This window comes from Chiloscyllium plagiosum, chromosome 32 (assembly GCF_004010195.1).
Source record: "Chiloscyllium plagiosum isolate BGI_BamShark_2017 chromosome 32, ASM401019v2, whole genome shotgun sequence".
Classification (NCBI taxonomy): Eukaryota; Metazoa; Chordata; class Chondrichthyes; order Orectolobiformes; family Hemiscylliidae; genus Chiloscyllium; species Chiloscyllium plagiosum.
Window position 1 is genome coordinate 4247276 of NC_057741.1, and position 19382 is coordinate 4266657.

At 41.8% G+C, this 19382-nt stretch overlaps 1 protein-coding gene across 11 annotated transcripts in view; it reads left to right on the forward strand.

The window, feature by feature from the left end:
* The window catches only part of kiaa1109 (KIAA1109 ortholog), a 420067-nt gene that overhangs the window by 95068 nt on the left and 305617 nt on the right, over positions 1–19382 (forward strand). For all 11 annotated transcript variants that reach the window (XM_043674034.1, XM_043674040.1, XM_043674039.1 and 8 more), the window contains 2 exons: positions 124–215; positions 9851–9968. In XM_043674034.1, coding sequence (XP_043529969.1) covers positions 124–215; positions 9851–9968 — 210 coding nt within the window. The remainder of the gene's footprint in view (positions 1–123; positions 216–9850; positions 9969–19382) is intronic.

Below are 19382 nucleotides of genomic sequence, written 5' to 3' on the forward strand. Positions count from 1 at the left end.
ATTTTAAGTATTGTAGTTGGAAACCATTTCAAAACAGATCTAGGAAGAAGATATGAATAATTACTTCATCCCTTTGTACTATTTACACTACTGATTCCGTTGTGTGAATTTTTGATTCAATAGGCTTTTCACCAACTATTAAAGGTCAGCTTCTCCATGTGGATGCAACCAGTAGCATGCTGTATCGAACTCTTTTGGAGGCAGAAATGTTGGCTGTGAGTTTTTGTTTGAAATTGTTTTGGAGTTTAAAAACTCAGTTTAGAGGTACTGTAGTAAAATTAGTTGAACATTTATAATGGATAAATAGATTCTATTTTTACATATCTGAATGTCATAGTTAAAGTTTGAATTTATAGTTTTCTTGTTTCAATATGTCTTTCGCTTGTTCTGTTTGCTAGGTATAAAATTGATGTAAATTCATATTGTTCCATTGTGAAACTGATAAGACGTTAAACAGCAGTGTTATATTCTAATAAGCCAGAATTTGTTTGGTTGACTGGATTACATTGCTACTCAATGAATTATACAGAATCTAAGAATGCAAAGCAATTGATGCGTCTGATTCTTGTTGAGTTTCCTGTCTATGCTGGGTTTGGTAGTAGGAATCTGCAGTCATCAACATCTGGCAGTGATCCTTGCCACTTAGAACATAAATATAGAACATAGAACAGTAAAGGCCCCTCAGCCCTTAATGTTGTGCTGACCATTTATTCTATTCTAAGATCAAACTAACTGACACTTCCTTCATTTTACAATCATCCATATGCCTATCCAAGAGTCGCTTAAATGTCCCTAATGTATCTGACTCTACTACCACTACTAACAGTGCATTCCACACACCCACCACTCTCTGCATGCAGAACCTGACATCACCCCTAAACCTTCCCCCAATCACCTTTAAAATGATGCCCCCTCATGGTAGTAATTTCTGCCCTGGGGAAAAAAAGTCTCTGATTATTCACTCTATGTAGATCATCCTTCAAAAATAAGAGCAGACTATTTCTTACTATGTATGCATGTGTCTATGAAGGGATAAAGCAGAAAAGTAAGTATGAATTAGCAACATTGTCACTCAATCCCTTAAACTTGTCCTGCCACTCAATAAGATCATGGTTATCAGATTACTCCACATTCTTGCCAATCCCCAAACCTTTCTCCTTGCTTATGAAGAAGCTGTTTACGTCTGTCTTAAAAATATTGAACATCTCTTCTTCCACCATCTTTTGAGGAGAAGAATTCCAAAGTCTCATGACCCTTTGGGAATATTAATGTCTTCTCATTTTTATCTTAAATGAGACCTTATTTTTAAACAGTGATCACTTCTGCCACAAGAAATGCCTAATTTTGCAGTTAAGACCACTTAGATACTAGGTGTTTCAGTCAAGTTGCCTTTTACTATTCTAAACTTCAGTGCCTATCCAACTTTTCCCTGTAAGACAACCTGTCCAAATATTCATCAGTAAATGAAAACAGAAATTGCTATAGAAACTCAGCAGGTCTGGCAGCAACTCTGAAACAAAAGCAGAGTTAATGTATCACGTCCACTGACTGCCAGACTTGAGTTCCTCCAGCAATTTTTGTTTTGGTATGAGATTTGCAGTTCTTTGTTTTACGTTTATTTAGTAAATCATCTTTGAACTGCTAGAAATGCATTTAAATTCTTTAAACAAAGTTAAAAATACTCTACAAGGTAGATCTGATCTCACTAATGCCATCTAAAATGGAAGATTAACCACCTTCCTTTGTCTTTAAGTTCCCTTTGCAGTAACTGATAACATTCTGTGAATTTTCCTAGTTATCTGCTGTACCTGTAGATTAATCTTTCCCAATTCACGCATGAGACACCCAGCTACCATTTGTAACTTGTCACATTGAGATGATATGCTTCTTTTTTATCCTTCCTATCAAAATTGACATTTTACATTTTCCCACATTTGCCAAACCTTTGCTCACTCATTTTATCCATATATTTCTTTCTAGCCTCTTTGCGTCCCCTATGTTTGTATCGTTAGCAAGTTTAGCAATCATGCCTTCAGTCCTTTTATCCAAGTTATTTCCATATAATTGAGTCCTCTGCATTGATCCTTATAGCACATCACTCATAGAGTCAAGCAGAACACAAACAGGCTCGTTGGCTCAACTTGTCCATGCCAACCAGATTTCATAAATTTGCTGGTGTTTGGCCCATATCCCTCTAATTTTTTCCAATCCATGTACTTGTTGAAATGTCTTTTAAATGTAGTAGTTGTACCCACCTCCACCACTTCCTCTGGTAGCTCACATTTAGTACATATTGCCAACCAGAAACTGATCTATTTATGTTTTCTGTGGTCTTCCCAAAAACAGGTCCTTGGTTCAGTCTTTTTCATGTCTCACTGTTCAATGTCAGTCTTTTTGTTTCCAAGAACCTTTCTCAAGCTCTTCTAATATTGTTATTTACTTTTCTTCATTTTCATCTTTTTCTTTAACATCTTCTCTCCATAACATCTCTTACCATTTGTTATCTCTTGAGATGTGTCCTCCCAGTCTCTCTGCCTTCTCCTAATTGTGTTCTACAAATTTGTAATGTCTTTGTTGACAGCTTAATCTAGATATTATAAAATAGGATATCAACGATTCTTGAAATTTGTTTAAAAAAGACGGAATGTTGGAAAGAAACTGCTTTGGTTCTGAAGAAGGGTTTACCCCAAAATGTGAGCTTAGCCGGTCTTTGATATTGATTGGTCTGAGTTCCCAGCATTTTCTGTTGCAGTTTTCATTAAACTCTTCATTTAAATCTAAACATAACGTTTATTCTCTATTTGCTCTTCATTCATCATTCCATAACGAAGAATAAAATGCCTAGTTGTCAGGATTTTATTGCTTTGAGTTTTGATTAAATTGGTAAGGCTATTTAGTGGGTGGCAAGGAATATTGCTTCACTCAATCCTCTGAAAATATTATCTGCCTTTTGCTTTAGAGGCATAATGTTATGACCTCAATGTTTCATTGAGATCAGATGTTAAATTTATCAATTAGAAATACAGAATAGGGAGAAGCCGTAGGCTATAGATTTGGTTATGCAGTGCCTGTTATTCATGCACTAACTGGCTGATTGAGTCCCAGATCTGGAAATTAAGAGGCATATTTCCTTTCCTACTGATGCAGAAAGGTATAGCAGCTGAGAAAGATATTAACAGCATTGATGTATTTGTAAATGATAGTCCTAATACCAGGTTGAGGTATTAGTCTTGAAATTGAATTTTTTCAAAGGCGGCTGGCAAAATTTGCACTAATTTAAAACAGGCCTTTGGACTATTTTCTGCATCAAAGGTATCTGACATCTTGAGTATTTGACATTTAATTAACTGGCCTGTGAAACAGGAATGCGACCTTCCTTCCTTGAACTCAACACTCTCACTTGTTCTTATCATACCTGGTTGCCACACCTCATGATTTTCTACACATACTTACCTATTCTTAATGATTTAGATGATGCTGAAATTGTTCAATGCATTCATTCAAGCAATTGGAAATTATTCTAATCCATCCTGTTCATGCGCTGTAGGTGATCAAGTATATAAGGATGTCAATAGGTGAGCCATTGATATAATCTTTATCTGTTCCAAAGAAGGTCTTGGACAAAGGGAAAAATCCTCCCCAACTTGAACATTAATATTTTAGAATTTTTGTGATGGTGAAGTGGTTAGACAGTCTCATTGGGGTCAGTCATTACCTGGCATTTGTTATGCGTTAACCTGACTTGGTGCTTATTAGATGAAGCCTGAAAGTTGTCCAGGTCCTGTTCCATGTGAATGTGGATCACCTTGTTATCTGAGGAATTGCAAATGGAACTGCATATTCTATTCCGGAAATCTAGTTTGTGAAAGATTGAATTAGAGTTATTTTTGCAGACTTTTATAAACATTTGTTTGCAGAGTTGCACCTTATAAGAATGCACTGACTAACCCAGTAACCATAGATTCAGTCTCCAATTTAGAGTAGCTTAAATGAACCATCAACTAACTTTTACTACTTGCATACAAATAAACACAACTAGCCTCAAGTAGTGATTTTTCTTTGTGCTTAATGTTAGCTATTGGAAAGTTTTCCTGCATTCTCAATGATTTCAATTTTGTTATGGTGCCACACTCAGTCACATGCTGCATTGATGACAAGGGCAGTCATTGTCAGTTAACCTTTGGAATTCAACTCTTTTGTCTATATTTGGGCTAATACAGTAATGAGAACGGTATCCAAATAATTGAACTCGTAATCATCTTCACCATAACGGCAGAAAGAGGTGTCACATCATGTATGGTGAGTACACTGTGACAAAAAGTATGAGCCATTGAGCTGTATTTTAGCTTTGAGTTCAGGACACAATGATAGGCACCTATCAATGTCTCAACACCAAATCCGTGATGTACGACACAAATGTTTGACGGGTTGGCCAATTAGTGTCCACTACAGATTTTCCATCTTAAGGATAGTAGACGTGCTGCTGCAGTTGGGGGGCCAATAGGAGATCCTCTAGCATTCAGATCAGCACCCTACTACTGTGGTCATGTTCTAGTTGCAAACATGGGGTAAAAAATAGCTGATGGAGCACTGGCCCCCACCACTCGAACAGCCCTTTCAGTCTGCATTGTTTCAATCTCAGCTAGGGACCTGTGTGTGATTAAGATTCGGCAAAATACCTTAATTGACCCTTAATAATATATATTTAGTTACTCATCACATTTAGGTGGGTAGCATGTTCCCCCTGAAACAACATATATTGAAATGGCCCAGTAGCAGGATCATGCTGGCAAACTGGCACACTAGTCAGTAGAGAGCTATTGTGGACATGCCTATATTTGTACCCACCTTACCCTATTAGGAATTCAGCCCAAAGCATTGCTGCAAGGAATCAGAATAGGCAAAAATTTGAAAAATCAACAGAATAAGTATAATAAAAGTATAATACCACAGATGCTGATCTGAAATGAAAAAAAATCTGGGAAAACTCAAGTCTGTAGAGCTGTTACTGTAGATTCTGTCAGATAATTGAGGTAGTGAAGTTTTCTGAGGTGAGAGCACATTCACACCTTTTCCTCTTCTGTACTTATAACCTTAATATTCAAACAATATTACTTTGAGCTATTATTCAGTGTAGGGGGCAGATGGTGTTGGAAAATCTGATAATTCCAGAATTAATATTTTCTATCCTGGTGCTTTCTTTGGCTCACTTTGTAGAGTTTGATGCACTTGGGTTGACCCCTCGCACCGGGGAAGAAATTAAATTGCACAGACTCTATAAGTGCCTTCTGTTGTCCACAAATAGTATTAATTAATGAAACCAAGCCAGGTTTTATCATTCAGCCATGAAGATACAATCTATAGCGTCCATAAATGATTGTTTTTGTTTAATGTGTATGTTTTTATTTCATAAGGGTTGAATGTTACACGAACTTGAGAGCATTTTGAGTTGGTGCATTTCTGTGAATTCAGTGAATCAGAGCACCATCTGCATGCTTGATTTCATATGAATGCTTTATTGATGAATGAATGCCAGTGAAAAGTCTGAAAAGTTTAAATTTCTCCACTGGTCTTTTCAAACAAAGACTTTAAGAAATGTTTAAATAATTGCCTGACGACTGCCTAAGCAATTCAAGTTTGTAAAATTTACTTGAGATTGAGTTATACTATAGCTCTTGCAAATTCTAATTAATGGGTGCAAGTTTTAAGAGCATCCAATCCCAAATGTGGACGAGATTTGCTCCAATTGTACTTTATTGGCTTCAACTTTTCTAGAATTGAAGAAATTTTTAACAGTCCCAGAGATTAGAAGATGGCAAATAACACATCCCCCTTTTTACTTCTACCCAGATCTCATTGCATCAAGTTTAAGGACCTTTGTCACTAAAATCAGAACCAACTGATCAGTCCATTCCTTCCACCACAACTCCAGTTGGCCGATCTTATGTTATGATCCTACTCTGAGCCCATGTATTTATGTAGTTTCTCTTCATCTCCTGTTATGCCCTTTCTGAGCTCCTGGCATTGACACTCAACTCCTGTCAAGGTAAAAACAAGGACTGCAGATGCTGGAAACCAGAGTCTAGATTAGAGTGGTGCTGGAAAAGCACAGCAGGTCAGGCAGCATCCGAGGAGCAGGAAAATCGACGTTTCGGGCAAAAGCCTTTCAGCAGGAATTGAAGCAGGGTGAATGCCTCTATTCCTGATGAAGGACTTTTGCCCGAAACGTCAACTTTCCTGCTCCTTGGATGCTGCCTGACCTCCTGTTCCCTCAATCCTATTCTTAGTAAACTGCTGATCACCCAATCGCCTTTCCTGGCTCCCATTGTTAGTCAATGTTGTAAATAGCTCTTTCTCTCAAGAAGTTCTTTCTCATTTACCATCATTGCCCCTCTTTAAAAAATCCCATGATCCCATAGACTTTGGAAATTAATACCTCATTTACCACTGGCCTACATGTGACTTCAGAACCGCAACAATGTGATGACTCTTACATGCCCTCTGAAATGGCCTTGCAAGCCATTCAGATATATCAATTGCTAGAAATGAAACAAGGAATAAAGCCAGGTGGACCACCTGTTATTGAATAAGTCGCTGGTAATAACAACGACAAACACAGCCCTGGCAGCCCTGCAAAGCCCCCCTTTCTAACATCTGGGGTTAGTGCCAAAACTGGGAGTATTGTCTCACCAATTAGTCAAGCAACATCCTTACATAGTCATACTCATGCCATCACAGCTTAATTACTACGCCCCAGGCAGCAGCATCAGCATCTCTGGGTATGTCCTTTCCCATTGACATTGACACTAGATCTAATGAAGTCTCATAACATGTCAAATATGGGCAAGGAAACCTCCTACTGATTACCATGTACCACGAAACCTCTGTTAATCAGTGCTGTTTTATGTTGAACACTTCTTGGAAGAAGCACCATTAGTGAAACAAAATGTACTCCGGGCAGGGGATTTCAATGTCCACCATCAAGAGTAGTTTGACAACACTACTGGGTCCTAGACATAGCTACTAGACTGGTCTGTGGCAGATGGTGGGAAAACCAAAAAGAGGGAAGAACATACTTAACCTCATTCTCACCAATCTGCCTTTGAATGCATCTAGCGACGCAAGATTGGGCATCCATGAGATACTTTGGGCCATCAACAGCTGAATTGTAATGTCACACAATCTGCAACATCATGGCGCAGCATATCCCCCACTGTAACATTAACATCTAGTCAGGGAATCAATCCTGATTCAATGGAGAGTCAGGCGAGTATGCCAGGAGCAGCACCAGACATGCTTAAAAATGTGATACCAACCTAGTGAAGCTACAAAACAGGGCTACTTGCATGCCAACCAACTAAAGGAGCAAGTAATACATAGAGCTAAGCAATTCCATAACCAGTGGATCAGATCGGGGGGGGGAGATTTGCGAACACATCCCAGTGCAACAGTGTAAGAGATAAGGCTGACGCGTTCTCAACTACATCCAGAGGTCCCCAGCATGACATGCCAGACTTTAGCCAATTTGATTCATGACCCGTGATATTGATAAATGGTTGGAGGTAATGCTGAAAAGGCTATGGATTCTGAAAACATTTTGGCAATGGTACTGAAGACATGCTATGGAACCTGCTGCGCCCAGCCAAGCTGTTTCAGTATAGCTATAACATTGGCATTTGTTGGATCATAAGGAAAATTGTCCGGTTATGTCCAGTACACACAAAGCAGGACAAATCCAACCTGGCTGATTACTACCACAACAGCCTACTCTTGATCATCACTAACATGATGAAAGGTGCGATCAACAGTGCTAACAAAACAGTACTTGCTTCTCAATAGTCTGTTCATTGGCACTCAGTTTGGGCTCTGCCAGGCTACTCAGCTTCTCACCTCATTTTGGCCTTGGTTAAAACCAAAAGGGCTGAATTCCAGAAGTGAGATGAGGATCATTATCCTTGACATCAAGTTTGCATTTGAGCAAGTGTGGCATCAGAAGATTCTAGCAAAACTGGAATATAATAGAAATCATAGATAAAACTCTCCACTGGTTGGAGTCATTGAGTCAAATGATGATAGTTGTGGTTGTCGGAGATCTTAGCTTGAGGACAATCCTGTAAGAAATGCTGGAATCCAACCATCTTCAGCTGCTTCATAAATGACCCTCCCTCCATCATAAGGTCAGAAGTGGGAATGTTCTCTATCTAGGCTTGGAAATATGTTGCTGTATTGCAGTGTCTTTGGTTCAAAATCTTGGAACTTCCTGGATTCATAGATTCATAGGTCTACAGCATAAAAATAGGGCTTTTGGCTCATCTTGCCCATGCCACTCAGTTTTCACTGTTTAAACTGGTCCCATTTGCTTGTATTTGGTCCATAATCCCTCCATATTTGTCGCATCCATATATCTTTCTAAATGTTTCTTAAATGACAAAATTGTACTCTCTTCCACCACTACTTCTGGCAGCTAGTTCCAGATACTCACCACTAAGTGCATTCTTCCTAATGGCATTGCGGGTGTGCCTACACCAAATGGACTGCAAGGTTGAAAAAGACAGCTCACTGCCATCTTCTGAAACGCAACTAGGAATGGGCAATAAATGCTACTGTACCAGCCATACCTACATCCCATGAATGAATGAATACAAAGATCCCCATTGCCTATCCAAAATCCTTGAACACATTGTTGCCTTCCAAATCAGTGCTCATCTTCCTTGGAGCTCCATGTTTCAATCCTTCCAGTGAGGATTCAGTCTTTGTCAGTATTGAAACAACTCCTATCAATATCGCACATGATACTAAGCTGATTGAAGCCAGGATGTGGAGACTGAGGTGGACAAAGTTTAAAAATCACACACCATCAGGTTATAGTCCAACACGTTTATTTGGAAGTATTAGTTTTTGGAGCGCTGTTCCTTCATCAGATAGCTGTGCTCTGAAAGCTAGTACTTTCAAATAAACCTGTTGGACTATAACCTGGTGGTGTGTGATTTTTAACTAAGTTGATTGAGACAAAGTTAAATGTTTCTTCCTTGTCCTTCTCAACTTGTCTGCCACCTTTTTGGCAGTTCACATCCTCCTCCTCCAATGCTTCTCCATTGTTATGCACCAGTCTAACCTGGTTCTGTTCTCATCCATCTCATTGAAACCAGATAATCAATTGCAATGGCTTCTTCTGCTCCTTCCACAGTGTTACACCTGGTGTTTCCCAAGGATATATTCCATTTCTCAACTCGCTGGTATTCTTTATTAACATTATGCAGAAGCAGAGTTAGCTTTCACATAATTACAGATGACATCTAGCTCTACTTCACTAGTATTCTTCATTCTTTCACAGTTTCTGCAGCGTCACACTGCTAGTCCAATATCAGTACTGGTTGAATAGAAATTTCCTCCAACTAAATATTGGGAAGACTGAACCCATAAAACATTGGTTCCTACTAAAAACACCATTTCCTATCTTAGTGACTCCATTCTTCTCCCTAGCAATATTCTGAGGTTAAGCCAGTTCTGTAACATTGCTTCATTTCATCCTGTCTCAGTCATCAGCTGCTGAAACTCCATTTATGTTTTTTTTCACATCTGGACTTCAATATTGTAATGACTGATTTCCCAGATTCTGCTTACTTGAGGTCAGCCAAATCTGCTGTCCATGACTTAAATTACAAAATTACTGTAAAAATTAATTTGATATTACATGTGAGTACCTTTTTAATTTAGCACATTACAAATTAGCTTTGTTATTGAAAGCAAATAACATTATTTGAACTGCAGACGTACTAGTTCAGTTTGTATTTGGACTTTTTCTATTCAACATTAATGTCTATTCTACCTTAACTATCTTTCTTTTTAGTTTCATCTCAATGCCTTTTACCAAAGGATATGGAACATGCCTCAAGAGTGGCAGTGTGAAATTGAAGTGTACAAAGCAACCTATCATTTTATTTTTGCCCAGAAGAACTTTTTTACTGGTAAGTGAATTTGAATTGGCTAAAAATACATAATTTGTATTACTTTAACTGACATCTGTTAAAGCTTTGTTGGGGACATGTTTCTTCTACAAACATGCACACTGTTCATTATTGCACATATTGGATATGGAAGATCGTGTGCAATTTTCAGGTGAAGCAAGATTTGAAATACCTATATCCTTAACAGATTTTTAAATAATTTATACCTCATTATAATTTATTGCCAATGCATAGTTGTAAAACTGCAGTTGGTCCTTTTGCCATTGGTGACATTGCACATGGAGGATCAATTTTAATATGAAATATTTACAGAAATATGCGATTTCTTCTGGCATTGCACATGTTGAATCAAGATAAGGTGAATTGGAGGGTGAAGCAACATTTCAGCTGGGTGCAAAGGTATACTTGTATCTATTTTTAAAGTAGTACATACTTTAATGTCTTAGTCTTGCCATAGTCTTAATGGGCCACTGGTCTCCTGTCTCATTAGAAAGATACAACTGGTGGTGGAGTTTAACCTGAGGGTCGTCATGTCTCAGGCCAGGGGAGAGGTTCAGATGGAGTGTCCTTCATGATAATTGGTGCGGGAATTGAACCCACTCTGTTGGCAATACTCTGCATTGCAGAACAGCCATCCAGTCAACTGATGGGTCAGTGGGTTCAATTCCATTCTGGTTGAGGACCAGAAAAGACGCTGCTTCTCAATTTCTCACTTTGAGGGATCGTGACCCTCAGGTTGAATAACCACCAGTTGTATCTAGAACATAGAACAGTTCAGCACAGCCCTTTGCCCTCGATATTGTGCTGACCTTTATCCTACTCTAAGATCAAACTGACTTACACACCCTTCATTTTACTATCATACATGTGCCTATCCAAGGATGTCCTTAATCTATCTGACTATTATTACCACTGGCAGTGCATTCTGCATACCTACCACGATCTGTGTAAAGAACCTACCTCTGACATCTCCCCTAAACTTTCCTCTAATTAGCTTAAAATTATGCCCCGGCATGACAGCCATTTCCGCCCTGGGAAAACGTCTCTGACTGTCCACTCTATCTATGCTTCTCATCATCTTGTACACCTCTATCACGTCAGTTCTCAATCTTCTTCGTTCCAATGAGAAAAGCCCTAGCCTCCTCAACCTTTCTTCATAAGACATGCCCTCCAGTCCAAGCAGCATTCTGGTAACTTGAGTCGGGGGGGAAGGGAAAGAGAAAGCAACAGGGAGTATGGAGTCAAGTAGAAAGATAAGCAGCAGGTTAGCTTTTTTTAACTTCGAGGCAAACCAGGAATGAAGCAAAAAGGAAGGATAACTTAGGACATACTACTAGAGGTGAAAGAAATAATGAGGATAAGAAAATTAGCATTAAGGTGCTTTACCTGAATGCTCATAGTATTCGTAACAAAGTAGATGAATTAACAGCACAAATCATCATGAACGATTATGATGTGGTAGGCATCACAGAGACTTGCTTGCACGGGTTTCAGGACTGGCAGTTAAACATCCAAAGATTTACAACTTATCGAAAAGACAGGGAGGTGGGCAGAAGGGGCGGGGTTGCCAAATTAGTTAAGAATGAAATTAAATCTATGGCACTGAATGACGTAGGGTCAGATGATGTGGAGTCTGTAGGTGGAGTTGAGGAAACACAAAGGCAAAAAACCATAATGGGAGTCATGTACAGACCTCCCTGCAGTGGTCAGGATCAGGGGTGCAAGATGTACCAGAAAATAGAAAGGGCATGTCAGAAAGGCAAGGTCATGGCGATCATGGGGGACTTCAATATGCAAATAGACTGGGTGAGTAATGTTGCCGGTAGATCCAAAAAAAGGGAATTAATGGAATGCTTACAGGATGGCTTTTTGGAACAGCTTATGATGGAGCCCTCAAGGGAGCAGGGTATTCTGGACTTAGTGCTATGTAATGAGCCAGACTTTATAAAAGATCTTAAAGTAAGGAAACACTTAGGAGGCAGCGATCATAATGTGGTAGAGTTCAGTATACAGTTTGAAAGAGAGAAGGCAAAATCGGATGTAATGGTTTTACAGTTAAATAAAGGTAATTACAAGGGCATGAGAGAGGAACTGATGAAGATCGACTGGAAGCAGAGCCTAGTGGGGAAGACAGTAGAGCAACAATAGCAGGAATTTCTGGGTGTTATTGAGGACATATTACAGAGGCTCATTCCAAAGAAAAGAAGGATTATCCAGGAGGGGATTAGACAGCCATGGTTGACAAAGGAAGTCAGGAAATGTATCATAGGAAAAGAGAGAGCCTATAAAGTGGCCAAGAGCACTGGGAAATCAGAAGATTGGGAAGACGACAAAAACAAACAGAAGATAACAAAGAGAGAAATAAAGAAGGAGCGAATCAAATATGAAGGTAAGCTAGCCAGTAATGTTAGAAATGATAGTAAAAGTTTCTTTCAGTACATAAGAAACAAATGAGAGGCAAAAGTAGAAATTGGGCCGCTCTAAATTGATGCAGCAAGACTAGCTGTGTGGAGTTTGCACATTCTCCCCGTGTCTGCGTGGGTTTCCTCCGGGTGCTCCGGTTTCCTCCCACAGTCCAAAGATGTGCAGGTCAGGTGAATTGGCCATGCTAAATTGCCCGTAGTGTTAGGTAAGGGTAAATGTGGGGTATGGGTGGGTTGCGCTTCGGCGGGTCGGTGTGGACTTGTTGGGCCGAAGGGCCTGTTTCCACACTAAGTAATCTAATCTAATCTAATGTAAGTAATCTAATCTAGTGGTGCGAGATAAGAAAATAGCTGAAGAACTTAACAAATATTTTGTGTCAGTCATCACAGTGGAAGACATGAGTAATATGATTAGATTAGATTCCCTACAGTATGGAAACAGGCCCTTCTGCCCACACTGTCCACACTGACCCTCCGAAGAGTAACCCACCCAGTCCACACTGACCCTCCGAAGAATAACCCACCCAGTCCCATTTCCCTAATGCACCTAACACTACGGGAAATTTAGCCATGGCCAGTTCACCTGACCTGCGCATGTTTGGACCGTGGGAGGAAACTGGAGCACCTGGAGGAAACCCACGCAGAACTGGGAGAATGTGCAAACTCAACACAGGCAGTCGCCCAAGGCCGGAATCGAACCTGGGACCCTGGTGCTGTGAGACAGCAGTGCTAACCACTGAGCCACCGTGCGGCCAATCAAGGAGAGTCAAGGGGCAGAGTTGAGTATGGTAGCCATTACAAAAGAGAAAGTGCTAGAAAGGCTAAAAGGTCTAAAAATTGCTAAATCTCCTGGCCCTGATGGGCTACATCCTAGAGTTCTGAGGAAGGTGGCTGAAGAAAAAGCGGAGGCGTTGGTTGTAATCTTTCAAAAATCACTGCAGTCGGGAAAAGTCCCAGATGATTGGAAAATTGCTGTTCTAAACCCTCCTTGTTCAAGAAAGATTCAAGACAAAAGATAGAAAATGATAGGTGATTAGCCTAATCTCGGTTGTAGGTAAAATTCTGGAATCCAATGTTAATGATGAGATTTCTAAATTCTTGGAAGTGCAGGGTCAGATTGGAGCAAGTCAGCATGGATTTAGTAAGGGGAGGTCATGCCTGACGAACCTGTTAGAATTCTTTAAAGAGGTAACAAGTAGGTTAGACCAGGGAAATCCAGTGGAGGTTATCTACCTAGACTTCCAAAAGGCCTTTGATAAGGTGCCTCACGGGAGGCTGCTGAGTAAGGTGAGGGCCCATGGTGTTTGAGATTGGCTGTCTGACAGAGAGTTGATATAAAAGGTTCGTTTTTGGAATGGTAGCCAGTGACAAGTGGTGTCCCGCAGGGTTCAGTATTGGGGCCACAGCTGTTCACTTTTTATATATTAATGATCTGGTGAAGTTCGCCGATGGTATGAAGTTAGGTGGATAGGCAGGTAGCTCTGAGGAGGTGGGGAGGTTGCAGAAAGACTTAGACAGTTTAGGAGAGTGGTCCAGGAAATGGCTGATGAAATTCAACGTGATCAAATACGAGGTGTTGCACTTTGGGACAAAGAATACAGGCATGGACTATTTTCTAAACTGTGAGAAAATTCATAAAGCCAAAGTACAAAGGGATTGGGAGTGCTAGTCCAGGATTCTCTCAAGGTTGACTTGCAGGTTGAGTCCATGATTAAGAAAGCAAATGTAATGTTGTCATTTATCTCAAGAGGATTGGAATATAAAAACAGCGATGGGCTTCTGAGACTTTATAAAGCTGTAGTTGGGCCCCCTATGTCCACTTTTGTGCCCCACATCTCAGGCACTGAAACATGTGCAGCGAACAGTCACATGAGTGATCCCTGGAATAGTATGCCTAACATACGATGAACGGCTGAGGATCCTGGGATTGTGTTCATTCGAGTTTAGAAGGTTGAGGGAGATCTAATAGAAACTTACAGGATAATGCATGGCTGAGAAAGGGAGGATGCTGGGAATTTGTTTCCATCAGGTGAGGATACTAGGACCCATGGGCACAGCCTTAGAATTAGAGGGGGTCAATTTAAAATGGAAATGAAGAGACATTTCTTCAGCCAGAGAGTGGTAGGCCTGTGAAATTCATTGCCATGAAGCGCAGTGGAGGCCTCTTCAAAGTAGAGATAGATAAATTCTTAATCTTGCAAGGAATTAAGGGATACGGGGAGAGTGTGGTTAAGTGGCGTTAAAATGCCCATCAGCCATGATTAAATGGCGGAGTGGACTCAATGGGCCAAATGGCCTTCCTTCCACTCCTGAGTCTTATGGTCTTAAATCTCCTTTGCACCCTCTTTAATGCTTCCACATCCTTCCAGAACTGAACCCAATATTCCAAGTGTGGTCTAACTAATGGTTTATAGAGCTGCAGCATAACCTTGTGGCTCTTACATGCAATCCCCCTGCTAATAAAAACCAAAACACCATACACCGCCTTAACAACCCTATCAATTTGGGTGGCAACTTTGAGGGATCTATGGACATGGACCCATGATCCCTCTGTTCCTCCACACTGCCAAGAATTCTGCCTTCCACCCTGTATTTTGCATTCAAATTCAACCTTCCAAAATGAATCACTTCACACTTTTCCAGGTTGAACTCAATCTGCCACTTCTCAGCCTACCTCTGCATCCTGTCAATGTCCTGCTGCAAACTACAATAGCCCTCCACAATATCCACAACTCCTCCAACCTTCGTGTCACGGGAAACTTACTAAGCCACCCTTCCACTTCCTCATCCAAGTCATTTATAAAAATCAGAAAGAGCAGAGGTCCTAGAACAGAATACCACTGGACACCGAGCTTAATGCTGAATACTGTGCATCTACTAACACCCTCTGCCTTCTATGGGCCAGCAAATTCTGAATTCACTCAGCCAGATTTCCCTGTATCCTATGCCTCCTTACTTTCTGAATGAGCCTACCATAGGGAACTTAAAAACACCTTGCTAAAATTCACACACCTGGCCTGGTTCATTGCCAAGCACCAAATATAGCCTCCCCTCGAGTTGACCTATTTACATATTGATTCAGGAATCCTTACTGGACATATCTGACAAATTCTGCTCCATCCAAACTATTTGGACTAAGGAGGTTGCAATCATTATGAGGGAAATGGAAATCACCCATGACAACAATCCTGTTGCTTGGCACCTTTGGAGGAAGTGGGAGGATTCGAAGGAAAAATTGTTAAAGGTGAGGACAAGTTGAGTGAAACAATTGAGTGTGTCGGTGGAAGGGTACTGTTGGGGATGTCGGGAGAGGAAGAAATGGAGCGCTTGGAGGCCCTGGTCATGGTGGATGGATGTGTAGAGGGATTGGATATCCATGGTGAAGATGAGGCGTTGGGGGCCGGAGAAACGGAAGTCTTGGAGGAGGCGGAGGGCGTGGGTGGTGTCACGAATGTATGTGGGGAGTTCCTGGACTAGGGGGGATAGGACAATGTCAAGGTAAGTGGAGATGAGTTCGATGGGGCAGGAGCAGGCTGGGACAATGGGTCAGCCAGGGTGGTCAGGCTTGTGGATCTTGGGAAGGAAGTAGAATTGGGCAGTACGGGCTTCCTGGACAATGAGGTTGGAAGCTGTGGGTGGGAATCTCTTGAGGTGATGACGTTCTGTATGGTCTGGGAGATGATGTTTGGTGATAGGGTGGGGTCACGGTCGAGGGGGCGGTAGGAGGAGGAGTCTTCGAGTTGGCATCTGGCTTCAGCGGCGTAGAGGTCAGTGCGCCAAACTACCACTGTACCCCCTTTATCTGCTGGTTTGATGGGGAGGTTGGGACTGGAGCAGAGGGGGTGGAGGGCTGCAGGATTGGAGCAGAGGGAGTGGAGGGCTGCGGATTGGAGCCCACTTCCTCCAGACCAAAATGGTAGCCATGGGCACCCATATGGGGCTCAGCTATGACTGTCTCTTTGTTGGCTACGTAGAACAGTCCATCTTCCGTAGTTATACCGGCACCACTCCCCACCTCTTCCTCCGCTACATTGATGACTGCATTGGCGCGAGGAGGTTGAGCAATTCATCAACTTCACCAACACATTCCACCCTGACCTTAAATTCACCTGGACCATCTCTGACACCTCCATTAATGATGACCGACTTGACACCGACATTTTTTACAAACCCACCGACTCCCACAGCTACCTGGATTACACCTCTTCCCACCCTACCTCCTGCAAAATGCTATCCCGTATTCCCAATTCCTCCGCCTTTGCCGTATCTGCTCCCAGGAGGCTCAGTTCCACTACAGAACACACCAGATGGCCTCCTCCTTTAGACACTGCAATTTCCCTTCCCATGTGGTTAAAGATGCCCTCCAACGCTTCTCATCCACATCCCGTCCCTCCGCCCTCAAACCCCACCCCTCCAACTGTCACAAGGACAGAACCCCCCCTGGTGCTCACTTTCCACCCTACCAACCTTCGCATAAACCACATCATCCTACGACATTTCTGCCACCACCACACGGACCCCACCACCAGGGATGTATTTCCCTCCCCACCCATTTCCGCTTGCCCCAAAGACCGTTCTCTCCATGATTACCTGGTTTGGTCCACGCCCCCCAACAACCCACCCTCCCTTCCTGGCACCCTCCCCTGCCACCGCAGATATTGCAAAACCTGCGCCCACACCTCCTCCCTCACCTCCATCCAAGGCCCCAAAGTGGACATGCAGGTCCTGGGCCTCCTCCACCGCCACTCCCTCACCACCCGACGCCTGGAGGAAGAATGCCTCATCTTCCGCCTCGGACCACTTCAACCCCATGGCAACAATGTGGATTTTACCAGTTTCTTCATTTCCCCTTCCCCCACCTCACCCCATCTCCAGCCTTCCAGCTCAGCACCGCCCTCATGACCTGTCCTACCTGCCTATCTTCCTTTCCACCTATCCATTCCACCCTCCTCTCTGACCTATCACCTCCATCCCCACCCCGATTCACATATTGTATTCTATGCTACTTTCTCCCAACCCCTGCCCCCTCTCATTTATCTCTCCACTCTGCATGCACCCTGCCTCTATTCCTGATGAAGGACTTTTGCCCGAAACATCTATTTTCCTGCTCCTCAGATGCTGTCTGACCTGCTGTGCTTTTCCAGCACCACTCTAATCTAGACTCTGGTTTCCAGCATCTGCAGTCCTTGTTTTTATCTACGTACGACTTCACGGTTATGCTAACTCAGCATTATTGCAATAATGCTATCGCAGAAGGTGCGGCATTTACCTGTTTGCCTCCTCCCTCCTCACAGTGCAAGGCCCCAAACACAACAAACAGGTGAAGTCGCACCTCCACTTCATTCAGTCCCATCAACAGCATTTGCTGCTCACAAATGCTGCCTTCTACATTGAGGAGATAAAACACAGACTGGGTGGCTGTTTTGTGGAACACATTTGCTCTATTCGTAAAAACAACTTTAAGCTTCCAGTTGCCTGCCATTCAAAACAACATGTTCAACTGCCAGTGTTTCTGCCAGGCTTGTCATTATGTTCCAGTGCAGCTCAATACAAGCTAGAGCACATAGTTTTCTGCATCTTATCGTACTCAAAATTGAATTTAACACTATTTTACCCACCTCCACAACCTCATGATCTCTATGGACTATTCCCAGCACAGCTAATCCATTTTCAACTATTCATACTTCCCATTAGTAGCCAATCAACATTTATTTCACACCCATCTTACTGTCCACAATCCTATTGCCTCCTTCCCTTTGGGGGGATCTGTTTGCCTATCTCTGCTCACCCCATCCCCACCCTTGTCTCTCCCAGCTGCTTTCAATTCAGATGAAAGGTCACTGGACCCAGACCTTCTGAATTTCTCCAATACTTTCTATTTTTGGCTTTGTAATTCTAGTTCACTCTTGCTGCTTCGCATCTCTTACCAAATCTGATATGTTCTTTATACCATTAACTGTCAATTCTGCCTGGTACATATTTCCTCAAGGGTTCAGTTTTGTAGGATTCTCAAATGTTCAACTCTTCCGGCTTCTTACTGTCTGCAAGATAAGCCTTTGTAAAATTGTGTCTGGCGAAATCTCCAGACCTCCACCATTGCCAGGATATAAGAGGCAGCTGAATAAAGTCTGTACTCCTTGCCACCATGCTATGAGAGAAACTCTTGCTATTCATCACACTGTATGACCTGTCCAGTAGATTTGCTGCCACCTTCTTTCCTGCTGGAGATTTACAGGATCTGTTTGATGCAGTTTGGTCGTGGAAAATGGCTTGCTAGACTAATGAGAGGAGACTTTTGTCTTAAACAAGATGTAGTCATTCCACGATAGCAAATATGTATAAGTTCTATTAAGATAACAGACCTTATTACAGAAACTATGAGGAAGACCCCTGTTTGATCCTGGATCAAACTTCCAAATATACATCCCAGTCCTGACTAGGGATCAGTAATTGTTTAAAAAGATTGACAAAATGTGGGATCCAAGTACTTATTAAAAGAACTATGCAACAAGATTTTGTACTTAAACAAGAGTTATACAATTTATTGTAGTGATTGCAATGCGGTCAACCAAGTAAACCTCATAGAATGAGTTCCCAATCAGGAAGCTCTGGCTGACCAGGTGTAACAGGAGTGTCGGAGGTTCTGTTCGCTCTGACAACTGGCTTTAAGAAATCTGGACCAGTGCCAAATACTATGCACATGTAAATAACAGGTGACTTGTTGATGGGATACCGGTCTCTGTGGAGTTATTTCACTTATGTTCTAACATTCAGAAATAAAGTAAGGAAAATATGAATAATAAATTGATCAACATCCTACAGAGCATATCAGGTAACAAGTGAAATCAAGGCAGATCTCTCAGGTTGTTCAACAGCCCCCTTCCAAGGATTACAAATTTTAATTTTTTTAATTATCTGGCCTCAAAACCCATCACTCCATCAAGCACTGTCATGTTGGTCGCCATCCTTTCCAACTCCATCTTTTCACCAG